The 20,609-nt window shown below is 31.3% G+C and overlaps 2 protein-coding genes and 1 long non-coding RNA gene across 14 annotated transcripts; 2 read left to right on the top strand and 1 right to left on the bottom strand.

The window, feature by feature from the left end:
• Positions 1-1,626: 1,626 nt before the first annotated feature.
• On the bottom strand, positions 1,627-3,841 carry LOC139851668 (uncharacterized). Its single transcript, XM_071840768.1, has 8 exons — positions 3,776-3,841; positions 3,058-3,220; positions 2,838-2,937; positions 2,626-2,753; positions 2,298-2,521; positions 1,995-2,209; positions 1,796-1,910; positions 1,627-1,698 (listed from the first exon to the last, which is right to left on the bottom strand). Exons 1-8 carry the CDS (start codon positions 3,839-3,841, stop codon positions 1,627-1,629), a joined length of 1,083 nt encoding a protein of 360 aa, XP_071696869.1.
• A 3,653-nt stretch (positions 3,842-7,494) lies between these two features.
• Positions 7,495-18,758, top strand: LOC139885991 (uncharacterized). 12 transcript variants are annotated; one of them, XR_011772209.1, is made up of 8 exons: positions 7,495-7,942; positions 8,416-8,445; positions 8,683-8,775; positions 9,440-9,810; positions 9,988-10,771; positions 17,427-17,539; positions 18,064-18,120; positions 18,230-18,758. It is a non-coding gene; the product is annotated as an uncharacterized lncRNA (long non-coding RNA). The 12 variants fall into 12 exon arrangements; XR_011772210.1 differs by having other exon boundaries at positions 18,054-18,120; XR_011772207.1 differs by having other exon boundaries at positions 18,064-18,758.
• A 634-nt stretch (positions 18,759-19,392) lies between these two features.
• Positions 19,393-20,319, top strand: LOC139885990 (histone H2A.6-like). Its single transcript, XM_071869738.1, has 2 exons — positions 19,393-19,656; positions 19,922-20,319. Exons 1-2 carry the CDS (start codon positions 19,468-19,470, stop codon positions 20,135-20,137), a joined length of 405 nt encoding a protein of 134 aa, XP_071725839.1. The 5' UTR covers positions 19,393-19,467; the 3' UTR covers positions 20,138-20,319.
• The last annotated feature ends 290 nt before the right edge of the window (positions 20,320-20,609 follow it).

Here is a 20,609-nt window from a genome sequence, read left to right as displayed (position 1 = left end):
TTAGTTTTCTTACTCCTTGCCATTTGAAAACGTCGTCTTGCTGTCGAATTGTTGTTGTAAGGATTCATGATGTCCAACAGCTCATGAACAGAGTTTCTTTGTTAATATTAGGTAATATGAAAGTTTAATCAAAATGACAAATTATCATTTTTTTTTGAGCTAATAATTAATTAGAGCAAATGAATCGTTTCCTATGTATCAAGGTTTCGTGTCTCGAGACAGTTAATCACATTATCAATCTGAATTTATCCAGCAGTAAATATAATGATGATGACTTGCAGACCTTTTAAATTCGACAAAAGATAAGGATGTAGTTGATCGGGTATTATTTTGCAGACCTCAATAATCTCGAGAGTTGAAGCGTAGGAGTAAATATCCATCCATATAAAGCATGCGGTTTATATAATGATTATAACATGTTGATAATGGCGACTATTTAAGATATCAAAAAGATTTTGTTTCCAAGTTATAATTAATTTACATAGAGCACGCGTTTTAATAAAGTCTAAGGGGTCCAGATTGCTACACAGAAAATTTTAATAAAGTCTAAGATGCTAACTGACCAAAGATTGAATATTGGTCAAACAAAAAAATCGGTCAAAATGAATTTCAGGGCACTCTAGATATGTATACATGTAAACATAAAAATGGGTCTAAATGTCCAATGTAGATGTGTCAAAACAGAAAATCAGTAAGAACATGTTATATTAAATTTTAAATGTATTCATTGATAACATTTAGTTAAGATAATATACACATTTTCATGAAAACATTAAAAAAACAATGTAGAAGCTTGATGATCAGATAACATAAGAAAAATTTAAGAGTCTAATGAAAGCATTGAAAGGAAAATTAAAATAAGCATAAAGCATCATCAAATGCAAATGTGCTGCTTATCATGAATGTTTATGAAACGCTTCAAAACCATGATGATAACCAAACACAAACAAAAGATAGTCTCAAATTGAAATACATAACACAATGAAAAATACTGAAGCATAGAAAATATGAGGTAAACTTTTTTTTTTTTCAAAATGTTCACTTCTCAATTTTAACTGGAAGTAACTTCTTCTTGGTGCTTGAGTTCTGACCAATTGTTTCATCATCATCAACTGCTTCATGTGGGTGTTTTAGAGGACTGGAAGCTGTTTCAGAAGTGGCCTCCAAAGCATTCGACGATTCATCGGTACACGAAACCACATCCTATAGAGAAACATAATGACAAAGTTAATTCAGTTTTTAAATAGTTCTTATGATTGTTCATGAAAAATAGTTAACTAAAATTATCATTATCATAAACTATTAAACTTGAATTAGATATGGTTACAACCTTGATTAGTAAACATTCCTTTTTTGTATTACCTGCTTCCTCATAAGCACCACCATGGTCATTACCCTGACATTTTATTTAATAAATTAGTTAGATAATATGTACATAAATTTTAAGTGATCAAACTCAGTTTTGGAGGAGTTAAAAAACTGAATTCTGTGTAGTCAATACCTGATCATCATCATCATCACCAGGTTGATTGTTATCAAACTCAGCCATAATACTTGGATCATTACACACTTTACTAACTGTGTAGACATGGTAAAGTGTGTCGATATTATTTTTTGACACACTAATCATGAATAGAACTCTTTTTTCTTTGAGATTTGCAACACTTCAGGAAAGGTAACCTCATCTTCATCTTGTAACTTAGTTTTGTAAAACAGTAAATGTGAATGTCAGTATCACTATACTATAATATCTATAAAATTTGCATAAAGGTAATTGAATAAATATGTGAAATACCTGTTTTTCATGAACTTCAGCAGCAGTCGTTCGAAGTAACTTAGTAACCTCTCGTTCAAACATTACAAATGATGCATTACCAGAACCATCCCGAACTCGAGCTTGTATTTTGAAACTGGAATAATAAAAAACAAATGTGTACATTTAATTTATAATTTAATTATTGTGCTCACAATTAAATATATTTTGTATCATTTACCTTGGAAACACTGATGATGCGTAACATTCACATCCAGGACAATACAATTTACCATCGTTTTCAAGATTTTTTCCCACACTATCCTCTTTGTTTTCTAGATCAATGTGTTCAGACTTCTTAATGACTTTCTTCTGACACTTTCTACAGGCAATATACGACCAACCACACCTCTCCTCCACACATGTTATGGTAGCAAGCACAACACAAGTAATAGGCTACAAATTTTGCATTTTTAAACATTATTACTAAACATATCAAAGGTCAAAACTAACATAGTATATAGATTTTATTTGCCATTGATACCTTAGTTGCATCAATGATTTCACCAATCGTCATTTTTGGCATTGAAAGAAACTCATCACGAAAAGACTTAACCCTTGAAGAAAGTTGACTTGCACCTTGAGAAGAAGAAGCTGTGCCAAATTTGGAAATCAAAGTTTTTCTGAATTCCACTACTTCAGGTAAATCAGAGTTGAACAATAGTTTTGTGCAATAATATGCATTCTGGATGGATAATTCCTTTTTAACTGTGAGCAGAAAAAAAAACAGTAAGACAAAACCAATAAAGCCATTATATGTGTACATAAGATTCAAACTATATTGATGTTCATAAAGTTGGTCATTAGGGTACCTTTCCAGTATTTAACTCTTCCAAACTGAATGATTAAAACAGGAGTATCTAGACTTTTGTTTCCAGCAATAAAATCATGCATCTGTTGTGCATAATCATCCCAAAATGTGCAGCATAACTTCAAATTACTATAAATACAATTACAAAGATGAATTAATATTGACATTATATTGCACTATTTAAACATAAAAAAAAAATTATTAAAAACTTACTCAGCATCTTCTATTTGAATGTTCAACCTTTTTCCTTCTCCTCCATCATCTTTATCATATGGTTTCACATCACCAGAGTCAACAACTTTCCCAATGACATCTAAAATAATATTTATATAAGTGTAAATGTCATATTTGTAGCAATTACTTCAATACATATATATATATATATATATATAATAATTATAAGAAAAGCATTCAATAATAAAAAGTTATTTACCAACTAAAAGGTTAGTCTCATCCTTTTTGTCAAAGACTTGACTAAATGGCAAGAATTGGAAATCGTTATCAGGACCATCAAAAGAGGACACACGCCGGAGAGTAGTATTACGATAAAACTCTGGACATAACACTTTTTTCACAACAGCACCGATTTTGTGGCACTACATGATACAAATTCAACAATCTAAAGTAAGGACACCTTTCAATCATTTTAACATCGTTAAATTCAAAATCAGAAAATAGTATAGTAAGAAAACATAAATGCTATAACAACAATAACAGCAACATTAAAGATAAACACTAATCAATATGTTTAATCTATCTAATTGGCCTATTATAACAACTTAATAATGCTTAGAATAATACGAAAATGTGCAAATTATCTACAAACATACATACATGTTCTAACAAAATTAACAGAAACATTAACATCAACATTAAAGAACAACACTAATCAATATGTTTAATCTATCTAATTGGCATATTATAACAACTTAATAATACTTAGACTGATACTAAAATGTGCAGATTATCTACAAACATACATACATGTTCTAACAAAATTAACAGCAACATTAAACAGCTACAATAATCATTATCAATCATCTAATTCAAGTATTATAACAACTTAATAATGCTAAAATTAAAGTTACCTTTTCATCCATGACAATCATTTGCAATTCGTAGAGTGTCTTCTAAATACGCAGAACCCTGACCTTCAATTTCCATGAGCTTTTGACATTGTCAATCTCTGAAATTAAATCGTATTTTTCTTCAGCCATCTTGTGTTGTTGTTTAAACGAAAAGCAATTGAATTGAAGAACTTTAGATGATGTGAACTGAGATGATGTTTAGGTAGATTTATAATGGAAGCGTGAACCATATCTTTACAAAGATGCTTGGAAAACTGAAACGTTCGTCTTGGAATTGATCGAGGATGCAGAGATACAGATTATGCAAATCTAGGGTTTCAGACGCAAGCGTGAAGCATATCGATACTTTTTGATTTGTATTAAATGTATTGATTAAAAAAACCTAAAAAAGGTATTCGCATTTGTCCGGTTTATTTTTTTTAATTACGTATTTTTTTTATAACTAAAAAAGGTTTTTTTTATGATGTAAGCAAGGTTATATATTAATGTGCAGTGTCCAAATATTTTTTTAAACTAAGGTTTTAATTAGGAAGTGATGTCATTTTCATGGCCTTTTCAAAGAATGTAATAGATAGTATAATATAATATAATATAATTAAAATGGGCATGGACTCTCACAAAATGGGCTATAGCCAAAATCATGAATACCACACAATGAAAATATACACCACCGTAAATAATATTAATATATTCCATAAAAATATGTACTCCCAACCAACCTCTTTCATCTTGTATCATCTCTTTCATCTCCCACCCAATGGGTTTACAAATCGGCCGGACGAAAGGAATGGTAATAAGCGTTCTTGATTTTGCTCTTTTTGCAGAGTTAATTGTCCCTTGTTAGGTTAATAACTTGTATGGTTCTTTTATTGTCTCGCTTGTTTTTATTTGGTCTTCGCTTTCGATGTGGCTCGGTTGGATTTAACGTCGACATGTGACGTTTTTTAGGTTCGAGCGCGTTTCGGTTTTTTCTTTGTTTGTTTCGGTTTGCATCTTCATTTTTCGATGAAGGTCTTGTTTAATATAGTTATACTTTTTTTCCAAAAAAAAAAAAAAAAGAGAAAAAATCCGTCGACTGTTGTCAACAACCACACGCCGCCGCACCTTTTGTTCTCCATCAACCACACGCCGCGCACCTTTTGTTCTCCATCAACCATACGCCGCCGTCTATAGCCACCATGTTGAGAAAAATTGCCCTTTTAAGGTATGTGTCTATGTTTGGTCAACCACGAAACCAACATCTTTTTCAGATCTGAGTTTTTTTTTTTCTTTCCATCAACTAATAAAAGACCTTGTTCGGACCCGATTGATTTTTTTTTTTTTAAGATTTTTGTTTTTATTTTATTTGTGTGTTTTAATCACATTTTTTTCATCGGCCGCCGCAGCCATCGTCCATGCCGCCGACACCACCACCACCGGTTTCTTGAATTTCAACAAAAAAAGATTCAAACTTTTTGTAGTTTGAATAATGATGCTTTAGGGGAAGATATGAATTGGGTTTTCCGTAAAAAGAGTCCTGATTGAGAAATGCCGGAAATCGGCGAGCACCTGGGTTGAACCGATGATGATGATGATGATGATGATGATGATAGTCATTTTGTATTTTTGGTTCGTGGATTGTGCTGAAGAAACTTCAGGAAGGTTACAGGTGTAGATGTGGGAAAAAAAATTGCTACAGTATAACAGTTAAAAAAAAAGGTGACGTGGCGGGTGAGGAGTGGGTAAAATGTGTGGGACCCATTACGCAAATTAGTATTTAGTATATTGTATAATAACATATAAGTAAAGTATCTAAATAAAGATAATAGACAACAATTCATTCGTAATATGTAAAGTTACACAAATGCATTCAAAATAAAAAAGGTAAAATCAGACTATATTATGGTGACTGATTTTAGCATTGTATTGACTCTCGAATCGAGCAGTAACCATATAAATATATACATCTAGTCTATTGCCATATTTCAAGTAGCAAATTTTATTATATGAAAGATTTGTATATACATATACTGTATTTCTAACTGATGTTAATAGGAAAATCAACACCTTTGGCAATCTGTTTTGGAATAGAAAAGCCTGCACATATGACAACAAATATTAACAGCAAGTTATGTTAAAAAAAAATAACAAAAAAATTAACCATGCATCATGAGTTCACATAACAAACAATAGCAAGAGAATAATGGTAATTTGTTCTCTGTCATGTGTATGTAGAATGAAAGTATAGTATAACTTCATGAATCCTTTTTATCACCACTTTTAATCGTTTGTGTACATTAACAGACTAACAGTAAAAAGGAATCTGTTGAAAATATCACATATATTAACCGATATTGTTAAACACAATTAGCCACAATTGAAACACAAACAAACAAAATAACAGCAGAAAAGCAAACCAACAGAAAAAATGGAGGAGGAAACATTCAACTACCTTTTACAAAAGAAGACCACCGGAAAGCCAAAACCTAAAAAAGAACATCAAACATATAAGCAACTAAAAAATCAAAAAATTACCACCTGCTGTATAAAAAATGGAAAGACTGTTACCAGTAAAACAAATATAACTCCTAAATATGAACTACAACTTCAAAAATTAAGAAGACACGACGACTTAAACAAAACATACAATGAGAATCAACAATCAAAACCCACATAAATAAGAAATTAAAAATAACCTGAACAATATCAATGTCGATTGGAAGGAAGCAGCCGGAAACGGTAACAACCACAAAATAAAAACCTATTAGTGTAAATTGAATACTAAAAGCCAAATAAAAAGCAACACATAACAATCGAAGCAATAAACACGATAAACAAAACCTGCAAATTCAAACACCAATCGCAAATGGATGATCTGAAAAGGAAAAGGCAGATTCTTTTATGTAATCTACTAAAGAATGATAATAAAACAACGACATTTGTGTCAGAATAAGGAAACGAAATATCATTAAAAATGGAAGGAAAAAAAATGATAACAGAGACAAAATCTAACCTTACATAATCGGAATGATGAAAAAACAGGGTAAACAAATTTTGCTGCAGTTAAAAGATGGAACGGAAGGAAGCAGTGAAAAAATTAGGGTTCTTTGATTTGTTAGAGTAGAAAATGTTGGAAAAACTTGATAAAAAACATGTGTTTTCACCAAACTTTGGACACAAATAATTATATGTTCGAGTGACATATAATAGTAACTATTTAGTGAGTTTTGTAGTCCTTGACGAGGGCTTTGAAATGAGTTAAAGAGTGTCCAAAACGGATTAAATGTGAATGAGATATCGAATCTCAAAGTTGCTAGTTTGGTGCAAAATGTAGAAGTTTTAGTATTTTGTCCCACATCGGCTGTGGGAACAAACCTAAGGCAATAGTTTCCACTATAAAATAAAGGTCTTAGTCTTTGAAGAAAAATACACTAAAAAGTCATATAAGCATTCTTATATGATAGAGTTTCCTCTCAGCCGCAACAAGGTCTCCCCGTTCCGGTTACCTTTCAGGCAAGTGTTCAAGTCCGGCAGTACGCTGCTTCGGACCGGTATACACAAGCCCGGTTCATCCTATCTTCGGTTATTCGGTTAGATCACTCTAATTTTTCGATCTTATCCCCTACATCACATAAAGCAAGAGATTATTTGGCACGTGTCAAACCGTCACTCACCCTCAGCCAAATAATCCACATGTAAATTCCAGATTAAAAGTTAATTAATCCTGAAAATTCTGACAAAATGACATTTGTCACTCTGCTATTGGCCTTCAGACCTAAATATACCAAATTAAATACTTAAATAATAAGTGTAAAACCGTCTCTTCAAAAACTGTCACCACCGCACCACACTCTCTCTCTCCTAAAATCAGAAAACCTCAGCTTTTTCGACGGAGAAGATGGCCGAAGACTGCCGCAATCGATCACGCAACTACCACTAATTTATCCGTTATAATTTTACGCACCTAATGATATAAATCTTGTAATCATTCTGATCGTCAACCCTCATAACCATCAAATTAGGGTTTCATTCGTCAGATTCAGGTGTTTACAATTGTTGATTTAGGTGTTTACAATTGTTGATTTTGGTTACAGAGTATGAAAAATAATTGATTTTTCTGTATGTTTACAATCGTAGTTCCAATCATCGGATTCATTTACAACCCTACATCATCATCACTGATTCTAATCATCTGATACATTCTAATTAGGTATAGATGTACGATTCATTTACAACCCTTCGTTATATTCTGTAAGTCCCTTCTTTATATTCTCATAAATTAATTCACTTTTTAAAATTTTTTGCTTCCTTTATTCACAAGAAATTCTGTGTTTGTGTTTGATCAATATTCTTCAATTTTGGTGTCAAAGTTTTCATTTTTAATTTATTTGTTATTACAAGAGTCATGATTTGCATTCATCTTTCTAAAATTGAAGCAGAATGGTTGAATAAGATGAAAAAGTTATGTAATTTACATATAATTAATGATTTGCGTAGTGTTGGTCAACAATGATTATAAATTAGGGCTAAATAAAATAGGGTTTTTATATAAAAGGAAAAAGATCAGAAATTTTGTTATATCCATGTAGAAATGAAGAACATTAAGTAACTTCTACTTGAGTGTATATGATTTACAACACTTATAGTTATGGTTGCATTGTATAATGATTAGCTTTGTAAATTTGAGCTAATTAGTAATTTACCTTTCTTTCTTTTTTGAGCAGCCTGAAAGTTTTTACAGGAGTTCATCAAGGGTGAGTATTTTGTACATATCCTTTAGCTTCACTATTTTGTAATGGCTGGAGCATTTAATATCTTAATATGGTTAAATAAGGTGTTGCATAATACATAATGCCAATTTTATACCCGTCGATTGTAGTTTATACTATTTCGTAATGGTTGGAACCTAAAAGGCATTAGTAGTTGATTATGTTTGATAATGCAGGTATATAATTGTTCAAATTGACATTGCTACTTCATGGTATTTGCAGAGACCGAACTTCAATTCAAGAAAACAACGAAAGTTTTATGCTAACCAAGAATTGCTGAGAAACGCCAATGCTTTTACCGAAAATCTTTTCCAGGTAACCCCGTTGATAACATACAATGATGTCATGATATCTGGGCATTTTGTAGTGGTGTCAATTCTCGCCCATATAATATTATGATGTCATTTTGGTTGCTGCATGTTATTCCCAACTGATAAGCTGAAAGATTTAGCTAAAATATTGGTCAAACTGATTGAATGCCATAAAAAGGTGCTCAAAATGTACACGGGTCTCTACAACCTCCAAAGAAAGTTCTATTTAGACAATATAGTTCATTATTATAGTAGTTTTTTGTAATCATCATCATCATCATAATCATCATACGAGTTATTTAAAAGAAAAAATGAAACAAAATTTCCATTGATTAGCATTAAAACACAGCCGTAGTGTGGCCCTCACCTTTTACCTATAACTAGGTTTTATTAATGCAGTTTATACGGAACTATAACATGAGAGGGTTGGGTAATGGGTTAAAATGTGTACTTTAGGTACGGGTAAAAGCAGGTTGGGTTGACCCAACATATTTTTTCGATCGTCTAGGATTGGTATAGAGGTGGTAGTGGTGGGCCTAGAGCCAACAATAAGGGGGCCCAAGCTAGGGCCCGTAAAAGTAAGTAACCCTTCATTATGAACTCATTTTAGTAGACCCAAACAAAATCACGAGTTCACGTTTAAAAAGTGTTTTTACATAATTTTTTAGAAAGATTCCAGTTTTATGAAGATGGTGAAGAAGTCGAGACGATTTTCCGCTCAGCGTTTGGCGGGAACGGTTTCTACTTCTGGTATTTTATAAATGATGAACCAAAAAGGAGCTCATCTGGATTTTATAATAATCATCGAACCTCGTGGAATTGGAGACATCAGTTTGAAGAAGATGACGATGATGATGACGATGAATCCTCGTCTTATTCGGATAGAGACATCCAACGTGTGTATACTTAATTTTTTTTGGATCTTGAGGCATTTTAACGGGTCATGCACATGTCCCACTGATGTTTCAGAAATCCTCGCAGCAGTGAACATACATGATTATCACCAACATCGGCACTTAGTTATATTACTCGAACTCAGGTAATTGATATGTAAACACTATTGTTCGACAAACGAATTTAATTTAACGCAAATAATGTATAATGGGTTCTAACAGTTGATCCTATTTATTCGATTACTTAGTCATGTGAATGTCATTTTAGACCTATATATTCACACACGCCACAAGATCATCTTATTGATTGTTCATTTTTGCAGAACAAGGATAATTAGTGCACTATAGCAGAATCACAGTGGATTGTAGCGGATAATTTTGGTTACACTTGCTTCGACACCCTTAAGCAAATGGTGCACGATTTCACATTATACAATATTATTGTACGTCCTATTTTTATCTATCGTACATACACTTGATGGTTAAAGTGAAATCATTCTTGCAGGGATTGTATATTTGTACTCCGTAATAATCAAACTAATAGTCACATTTGAACAGGTCCTAAATAAATTGACAGAACTGGATAAAAAACTTTAATGGGCCTTTTGGGTCCAATACTTTTTTGTTTGTTTTAGATTACTCAACATAGTTTATCTTTCGTTATATATCTAAATATCTCATGTACAATTACATTGCGAAGAGGACTTGAAGCAATTCCGTTAATGTTGAACCAAAACCCCTGGCCATCTTAATAACATTAAAACTCATGGAATTGAAGTAACTACCGGTTAGTTTATCTTCTTTTCTCTCCGTTTTTTTTTCAAATTTCCTTCTACCTCTTCTCATAATCCGTGTTTCTTTTTCATTTAGTTTTTATTTCTTCCAGTATTATATAAAGTTAATCATATTAGAAATTAGATTATGTAAAGTTTGTATTCTAATGCTAATTTGTGATTTTCCATTAAAGTGTCATACATGTACCTGATGACTTGGTGACCTTCATCCGATTTGAATTTGTACAAATGTATATTTGTTACAAATTGTAGATTTGCTTGATCAAAGCTAGGGAGAACTCTTGGTGGCAGCTTGAGCAGGTCAGCGGATAAGGTACCGTGTCAAACGGGTTTTAGTAAACTTGAATTGTCAAAAATGTCTTTTTGACAATTTGGTATTTATGCTGCGATATTATGTTTGAAATCAATCACAAGAGTATGCCGTATTATTTACTTCCCAGTTGACTATTAGGGAACTAATAATTTTTTTTGTTTTCGTTGTCATTGGCAAGGAAACACGTAATAATAAGTCTGCTTATGCCAACCCTAACCTTTAGATAACTTATGATTCACTTTTATACCATATAATGATATAGATATTAACCTTTATACCTTATACTGATATAGATATCATATATTATTGGGCTTTTGGCGAATACCTAATGAGTGAAGCTTTGTAACAATTGTTGTGCATACCATCTTGGAGCATTTGAGTTCAGGTCGTTTTCTGATATAGGTAGTTATTGTGCGGCTGTTTCAGCTTCTACGTGATACTTTTACCACCGTGTGGTTAATTTTAATAGTTTCTTTACTTCATTATACTTTTTAAGGGGTATACATGAAGTATAATATAGAAGTATGTGTATTGTTTACATTTTTGGATGGTTATGTGTTTAGCTTTTTAAGGGGTTCATGTTTTGCTTTAGAATGTTCAAATTTCTGCTATTTGTTATAATTCAGTAGGCTTATAACTACCTTTAATGGTTATAAGAACAAAGAGAGAAAAAGAGAGAGAAGAAAGAGAAAAGAAATATTGATATTGATATTTCAAGAGAAATGGTACACCTTAAATGGTTACCATACATGTCTATTTATAGTATAAAATATTACTATGCAAGAAATATAATAATAATAAAATTAACATCCAATCTAGATATTTTATAACACAATCTAGATATTTTATAACACTCCCCCTTGGATGACAATTTTATTAGAGAATAACTAGTACTGCCTCGTTAAAAACCTTGTTAAAGAAAACTCATTGGGATAAAACTTTAGCTAAGGGAAAAAGAGTGCAGCATAAAGTTGACTCCCCCTCAAGTAGGCAACGCCTGAGTTGTTACATCTTCTGAACATGCCTCATGCCAATATTATGAACGTGTGTTCTGAAAATAGCAGTTAGCAGTGCTTTGGTATAAAGATCAGCAGAGTTGTTGATTGAACGTATCTCATTTTAATCTGGTTGTCTTTTACGATATCTTGAGTATATGAGAAAAATCTGAGGTTTTCATCTGAAACTGTATCATCTAAATCTTTTATGTACAAGTTTGGCCCTCGTGATTTGTCTACAGTCTCCTTCATGGTTTGTTCAAACCGTTGTTTCAGTTCTTATTCCCTTTCAGTCTTTTTCTGAGCCTTACCAATATACCATTCTTTTCCATCAAACTTATGACCGTTAAGACTGTTTATAGCTTTAGCGCCTCGTCAGCATTTATGTTTTGTTCTGTCATTTTTGATACTCTTCTTTCATTTGTATTATGTAAGCTGTATTATCTTCATAGATAGTTGTTACGCTTGTATAGCGTTCTAGTCCACAAGAATCAATAATGATTTGTATCATTGATCTTAACTAAAATCATTCCCGAGTAGCTTCATGTAATGCAATCACTTCGGCATGATTTGATGATGTTGCAACAAGTGTTTGTTTTGAGAACGTCATGATATTGCGGTGCCTCCATTTAGGAATACATATCCAGTTTGAGATTTAGCTTTATGTAGATCGGATAAATAATCTGCATCTGTATAACCAAACAAATCTTGTTTCGAGTTGTTAGAATAAAATAATTATAAATCAGTAGTTCCCCGAAGGTATCAAACTATTTGTTTGATCCCATTCCAATGTCTTTTGGTAGGGGCTGAGCTGAACCTTGTCAACAAATTAACTGCAAAAGAAATGTCAGATCTTGTATAATCTATAAGATACATAAGAACCTCAATTGCACTAAAATATAGAACTTCCGATCTGTTAAAATTTTCATGATCTTCGCAGGGATGAAATAGATCAGTGTCAATATTGAGTGATCTAACAACAATGAGTTTGTCTTTAAAAAAAATGTTTTAAAATCTTTTCGGTATAAGTTGTTTGATGTACAAGTAAACCATTAGGCATATGCTCAATTTGCAATCCAAGGTAATACTTGGTTTTTTCAAGATCTTTCATTTCAAAATAATTCTTTAGAAGTTGAATGATTTCATAGATCTCTTTATTTGTTCATATGATGTTAAGAACATTGACATAAACAACTACGATCTCATATCCGAACATTGTTTTTATAAAACATACGTGCAAAATAAGTTTATATTTATACCCTTTTTTTATCAAGTAGTCATTTAATCGGTTATACCACATACGTCCCGTTTGTATAAACACATTAAGAAATCTTTGTGATTTAATGGAATATATTCCCTTAGGTTTTACATTAGATGCTTATGATACCTTAACCCTTTAGGTATATTCATATATATCACTATTAAGTGATCCATACAGATAAGTAAGTAGTAACAACATGTATGAGATGCATTTAAATAACTACCAGGTTGATTAAGTATCTAATAAGTAATTGTATCCATTACAGGAGGATAAGTTTTCCTCCTAATTCATTTATGGTCTTTGTGGGAAATCTTGAGTTACAAGTCTAGTTTTGCCTTGTAACTTCATTTGCACATTTCTTTTCGGATAAAAATTCATTTGTATCCCATACGTTTCACATCTTTAAAAGTGATAACGATTGATCCGAAAACTTTTCTTTTATCGAGCGATTCTAATTCAGCTCGTATTGCTCCTTTCCATTGAGCTCAATCATGTCCATTTTGTATATTCAATGACAGATTTTCGTTCCAGATCATCATCTTTATTCATGATGTCATTGTAACATTATATGAAAATATCTCATCAAGATTTTTCATTTTATTTCGGTTCCATAATATTGCATAATTTATCGCAATTTATGTATTTACATTTATCAATATCCTCTGCAGAAGGAATATTGATTTGTGGTTCTTCTTGAACACTTTCTTTTACCTCATTATCAGCTGATTTTCTTTTTCGAGGATTTTTATCTTCGGAACCAATTGATCTTCCACGTTTGATGCGTGGCAAAGACTCAACAGTGACATTATTGCCAGCTTTTGGAATTTCAGTTCGAGCTGGAGCATTTATCGCTGGTATATATGATTTAGTCATTTTTTTATATCTGTAAATGCATAAAGTAATTAATTTGCAAGTTCTTGCATATGCATTATTTTTGAACTTTCGTTTCACATTCTTTTGTGCGAGTTCAATATACCTTAATTGATGTTCACATCATGAAGCATCATTTTATTTTTATTTTTATTTCTCCCCCTAATCTAGGGAACAATGTTTTATTAAAATGACAATCAGCAAAACGTGCTGTAAAAACATCACCCATCATGGGTTCAATATATCTTATGATTGAAGATGTTTTATATCCAAAATATATTATCATCTTTCTTTGAAGAACCATTTTATTGTGTTGTGGTGATACAATTGGAACATACACTGCACAACCAATGTTCTAAGGTGAAAATATTTGGCTCTTGGCCAAAATCAAGTAGTAAGTGAAAATATTTATGACTTCCACATGGTATAATGCGAATTAATGTCGCAGCATGTAAATTTACATGTCCACATATAAATATCGAGAGTTTTGTACTCATTATCAATTGTCTAGTTATTAGCTGCAAGCGTTTATCTATTGATTCAGCTAAACCAATTTTGTGTATGCACATGAGCAACTGGATGTTCAACAACAATCCCTGTAGATATATAATGATCATTAAATGCTTGAGATGTTAACTCACCAGCATTATCAAGTCTCATCCTTTTAATGGTGTAATCAGAATAATGTGTTCTCAATTTAATAATTTGTGCAAGAAACTTTGCAAATGCCATATTACGGCTTGATAACATACAAATATGAGACCATCCGCTAGATGCGTCTATTAGAACCATGAAATATCAAAATGGTTCACATGATGGATGAATTGGTTCATATATCTTACCTTGAATTCTTTCAAGAAACATTTGTGATTCTTTTTCACAATATACTTTTCATTAATCACCATATGTGCTTTCCATTAATCACCATATGTGTTTTTTTTTTTATTTTTTTTTTATAAATCACCATATGTGTTTTTTTTTATTTATCATATATCCTTTTCACCATATACGCTTTTAATCATATGCGCTGTGTTTTTCACCATATGTGCTTTTCATCATATGCGCTTTTTATGTGAATAGTAAATTAATTAATTTCTTTTTACTATTCATATGAATTAATTTCGATTTACTATTTTGTTAATTGAGTAATATATATATACATCATATACTTGTGACTCCGAAGGCTCAAATGAATTTGACCATATAGTTATATGTTGTACATTGCACATTAATTTTCAGTAGAAGCTTTAGATGCATATTTTTAATTGATGAACTATTTGTTTCATATCTAGCTTAGGCAATTATTGTGAACATTTGGTCCCTATAAGAGCATTTATCTTTTAGACTTTTAGTTGATTTGTACTTGTCACAATTAGGGATAGCACCCGCGGGTCCTTGATGCGGATTCATTGTATCCATCACCCGTACCCGCGGATTTTTTTTAAGAGACATCCAATTGAACCCTTGTTCGTTGAAACAATTTGACTATATTTTTACTCCCCATTATTAAACAGGCCATTTTGATGCACACTCTTAAAAAAATAATTTGTTTTTTAAGTTTTATTATTCAACCTCCTTTTTTCAACGGTCACGTTTTTAACAAAACATTTGACAAGTTTGGAAAAAAGTTTTTTATTGATTATCATCAAAGGTTTTCTATTGTCATTCTACTGGATGGAATTATGGCATACAACCAAAATTGCAACCCAACACTACATAAGAACAAAAAGGTTGTTTTTAATTAACATATGTATATGTGTTAAACTCGGAATAATAATAACTTATTTTAGAAAATTAACATAAGACATGTTGAAACATTTTTGTCACATTTAGCTCATCAAGTATAATACTTATCATTGATAGATTTTATCACGTCTAGGAGATGTTTACTTTTTTCTTGTATTAAGTCCTACTTTCATTTACCTTTGTTTGGAAAAAAGTTTTTTTTTTTACTTTGCTTTCCCCCTTTCTGTAAAACTCATTTAAACACTTTCTTTATTTTTTTTTTTTAAAAAAAACTTCCTTTTTTTTACGTTACCCGTAAATTATAAATATATAAAAAAAACTTTTTGTTTAAATTTTTTTTTCTAGTTTTTAAAAGGCCACTTGACCAATTTTTTAATTCTTTCACAACACCTGATATCGTGATCGTGACCTTTCACCAAAGCAAGAGATATTCTTGATAAACTAAACACGGACTCGTGTTTGAAATTGTCGGCCACAAAAAAATTCATTTGATAAAAGTATATATATATTTTTTTTAGTTATAGAAGGAGACCACTTCATTTTCAATACTTCATTTTTGACAAAAAACTATTCCATTTTACCATCCCCTTTTTTTTCTTACTTTAACTTTTAAGATATACTTTTAATAAAAATACAAATTACTTTTTCTTATTTTAACTTTTAAGATTTACTTTTAATAAAAATACAAACTACTTTTTGTATTTTAACTTTTAAGATTTACTTTTAATAAAAGTACAAACTACTTTTTCTTATTTTAACTTTTAAGATTTACTTTTAATAAAAATACAAACTATTTTTTTATTTTAACTTTTAAAATTATAAATTTAAGAATAAACATTAGTATGCGTGAAATAAATAATGATTAATTGCATAAGTAATCATAAATGTTAGATAACATATAAAGACCCCGTCGTATTCGTATTGATCGGAATTAATCTCGACCCATGGTACCGTGTTGTCAAATGACGTGTTGCGTACATAAAGTACCGTGTTGTCAAATGACGTGTTGCGTACAATCATGAGGTCTTATTAACATAAATATAAATGTTAGTTAAGTTAATAAGAGTTAGATTACAGAAAATATAATTCAGGTGGTATAACCGACCATATATAACTTAAATAACATAAATATAAATGTTAGTGAAGTTAGTAAAAGTTAGATTACAGAAATATAATTCAGGTGGTATAACCGACCATATATAACTTAAATAACATAAATATAAATGTTAGTGAAGTTAGTAAAAGTTAGATTACAGAAATATAATTCAGGTGGTATAACCGACCATATATAACTTAAATAACATAAATATAAATGTTAGTAGTCCAAAATTTGATATATTCGAGTCTGAAAATTATTAATAATTTCATACCTTGATTAGTGATTCGTGATCGTTTGAGATATCTTTTAATTACACTAAGCTTTTCGTGCTGATAACGTGTTATAATTCAGTAGGCTTATAACTACCTTTAATGGTTATAAGAACAAAGAGAGAAAAAGAGAGAGAAGAAAGAGAGAGAAATATTGATATTGATATTTCAAGAGAAATGGTACACCTTAAATGGTTACCATACATGTCTATTTATAGTATAAAATATTACTATGCAAGAAATATAATAATAATAAAATTAACATCCAATCTAGATATTTTATAACACAATCTAGATATTTTATAACACTATTATAATAGTTATCTATTATCTATTAATAGTTTAATTGTTACTCATAGCACAAATGATTCAAACATATAGTTTGAAGTTTAATCATTGCTTTTTCTGTTTTCAGAATTCGTACTAATAATTATGCAAGGCATTTTGTAAGTGCTTGCATGTCATCTTCAAATCGATGGTACCCCATAAGGAATGGAAGGTTAAAGGAGACTCACTCGTGTAGCCGTGGTAATAATTTCTAAATTATTGGATTATTAATTTTGTGATATTTTGTAATTAATTTTGTGACTTGAATTTACAGTTTCCTATTGGGTAGTTTCTAATATGTTAAGGGCCATTTAACTCCCTCAAGTCAAACCTTGGGTCTATTGCTTCATGTACTTTTTGCCAAGACTTGTCAACTATTCGTGCCAAGGAAATGAATTTGACATATATTGGTATTTATAAGATATCAGGTAATCTTTTCCTTAATTCAAACGATTTCGAAAACTATGTTTTAAAACTTTTGTGGAACGCACGGGCTCTTACAAATACTATAGCACTTCTATTACCTTCAACCTTCTTTCACTGGCTCTTACAAAATTTTTGATAGAATATCAATCAAGACCAATCAATTTATACAAATAGTTTTACGTATTGTGTTAATGAGTTGATATTAAAATAACAATCAATTTATTTATAAAAGTAGTTTTACGTATTGTGTTTATCAGTTGTATCATGAATTCTTATGTAATTTGACAAGTTCAAAATAGGGTCGATTCAAGACTGGAGTTCCCTGTTGCTTGGAACGCCTAGCCAAGTATAACCCGGTAAACTTTTTGATATTTCATAGGGGATGTTATTTGGAGCTTTCAATGTTTATTATTGATCTTAATTATTTTTTCATTTGTTCATACTTGCAACTTCTTACGATTGAAGAAAATTGGGATTAACTGCTACTTATGCAGGAGCCAAGTTTCGTGCGCCCGTTGAATATATTTCCGTCAGTTAATTAAATTTTTTCTTTACATAGTATATGTTGAATTTGTATAACATAAATGGTTTAATGCCAAATGTTTTATTCTTTTTACTATAGAATACAAAAGTATTCAATTGGCTTGGCTTAACTGCTACTTATGCAGGAGCCAAGTTTCGTGCGCCCGTTGAATATATTTCCGTCAGTTAATTAAATTTTTTCTTTACATAGTATATGTTGAATTTGTATAACATAAATGGTTTAATGCCAAATGTTTTATTCTTTTTACTATAGAATACAAAAGTATTCAATTGGCTTGGCTGATAGTTATTATTGTTCAAATGTTTGATTCCGTCTGTTTCTCTTAATTTGTAAGTATGTTAGATGATTTTCATTATTTGTGCCAATTTTGGTACCATAACTATAGTTAAAGTGATAGAAAGTTATTTAGATGGCTGTTTGAAATTCAACATGTTTTGGTCGAATAGTGTTAAATTGCGTAATGGTTAACGTTAACATGTGCATTATATCGAGTTACAGCTAATTAGTATCAATAATAACGTTTTCGAATACTATTTTTCAGAATGATATAACATATACTTTAAGTTGTTTGATTAAGAGTCGCCGTGCCGCACGGGCTCTTAAAGGCTAGTTTCCTTTCAAAGCGGGAGATGATACACACCAAGAATTTATAATTATGGAGGTTGAACTCCTACATAAACTTAAAGATATAACTGTAAATTTTATGTTAAAAAGTGTATATGGTTCAATTTTTGATGTATGAGTATCTCCTTTTTTTCAAAATGTTTAACTATTAAGTATTTATCTGATATCTGATCGGATTTAACGAAATGACGATGCTTATTCAAGAAATGGGCCAGTAATATGCTACAGTTGCTACTCCATACATTTTGGCCCATGATTTTAGATGGTTTGCTTGGGCTTTAAGATTTATGAAGCCCAAAAAGTACATGAACGTCAGTTATTAAATAATGGCCGTCGGATCAATTCAAATCGCACCACTTATATCATCCATCCGTGTAATATAATCTCATTGGTTAAATCGAAATTTGGCAAACCAATATATATGAACGAACACAGACCAATTTCACGGCCAACCAAAATTTTCAAATTCTTTAATTTTTTACTATCGTGATCATATTTCCGTTCCTATTTTTTTCTCCACCAATATTTAACAACAATGGCAGGTAGAGGCAAAACCCTAGGATCCAGTGCTGCGAAGAAAGCCACTTCAAGAAGCAGTAAAGCCGGCCTTCAATTTCCCGTCGGTCGTATCGCTCGTTTTCTTAAAGCCGGAAAATACGCCGAACGTGTTGGTGCTGGTGCTCCGGTGTACCTTGCCGCCGTTTTAGAATACCTTGCCGCTGAGGTGATTCAGTTTCCTTCTTTTATTACTACGTATTAGTTAATTTTGTCAATCTCTATATATTCAAGTTCCTAGGGTTTCCTTTTTTATATTGTAGAAATTGTCAATTTGTAAGCGTTTCTGAAATTTATCGGATTTTATTTGTATCTTTGGACAATTGTCGATTATCGAAATTGGATGAGTTCATTTGTGCCTATTTCTAGGGTTTCGTTTACTTAAATATTTAGGGTTTGATTTGTAAATTAACTGTAAAATTCGTGGTATGCAGGTTCTTGAATTGGCTGGCAATGCAGCAAGAGACAACAAGAAGACAAGAATTGTTCCAAGACACATTCAATTAGCGGTGAGGAATGATGAGGAATTAAGCAAGCTTCTTGGTGACGTCACAATTGCTAATGGTGGTGTTATGCCTAACATCCACAACCTTCTTCTACCCAAGAAAGCTGCTGGCTCTTCAAAGGCATCTGTTGATGATGAAGATTAGATAATATGTACATGATTGAACATTGTTATCTCGTTGAAATTTGCTATGGCTGTGTTTTATTGGGATGGCATTTAGGGTTCTTGATCTGGGTTTGTGATAGTGACATCAGTGATGTTTGGGTTAGATTGTGTGTTTGTATATGTCAATTTAGTGAAGAATTCTTAGATTCAATGTTTCAATGTTGTTCCAATTTAATCATATTATTTCTACTGATCAGCTTCCTTTGGCATGCAAAATGCAAGGCTTAAAAATTTTGAACTCTTCCACAATGATAGTGTATCAAACAGCAGTCAAAGTTGAGTAAAAACTCACCTCAATTTTCAGTTCCGGGTCTAACCCATATTCATCATGAGTTAAGTACTTAATCACAGGATGAGGTCACGTTAGAAAGATACTCTGTAAACAACTTAGGCTCAGTGCTAGAGTTTTATTTTAGCGAGAAAGGGAGAGAAGCTGAAAAAAATAATAATTG

This window comes from Rutidosis leptorrhynchoides, chromosome 1 (assembly GCF_046630445.1).
Source record: "Rutidosis leptorrhynchoides isolate AG116_Rl617_1_P2 chromosome 1, CSIRO_AGI_Rlap_v1, whole genome shotgun sequence".
NCBI classification, from domain to species: Eukaryota; Viridiplantae; Streptophyta; class Magnoliopsida; order Asterales; family Asteraceae; genus Rutidosis; species Rutidosis leptorrhynchoides.
Note: the sequence above shows the minus strand (reverse complement) of the source record. Positions and strands in the feature narration are given on the sequence as shown.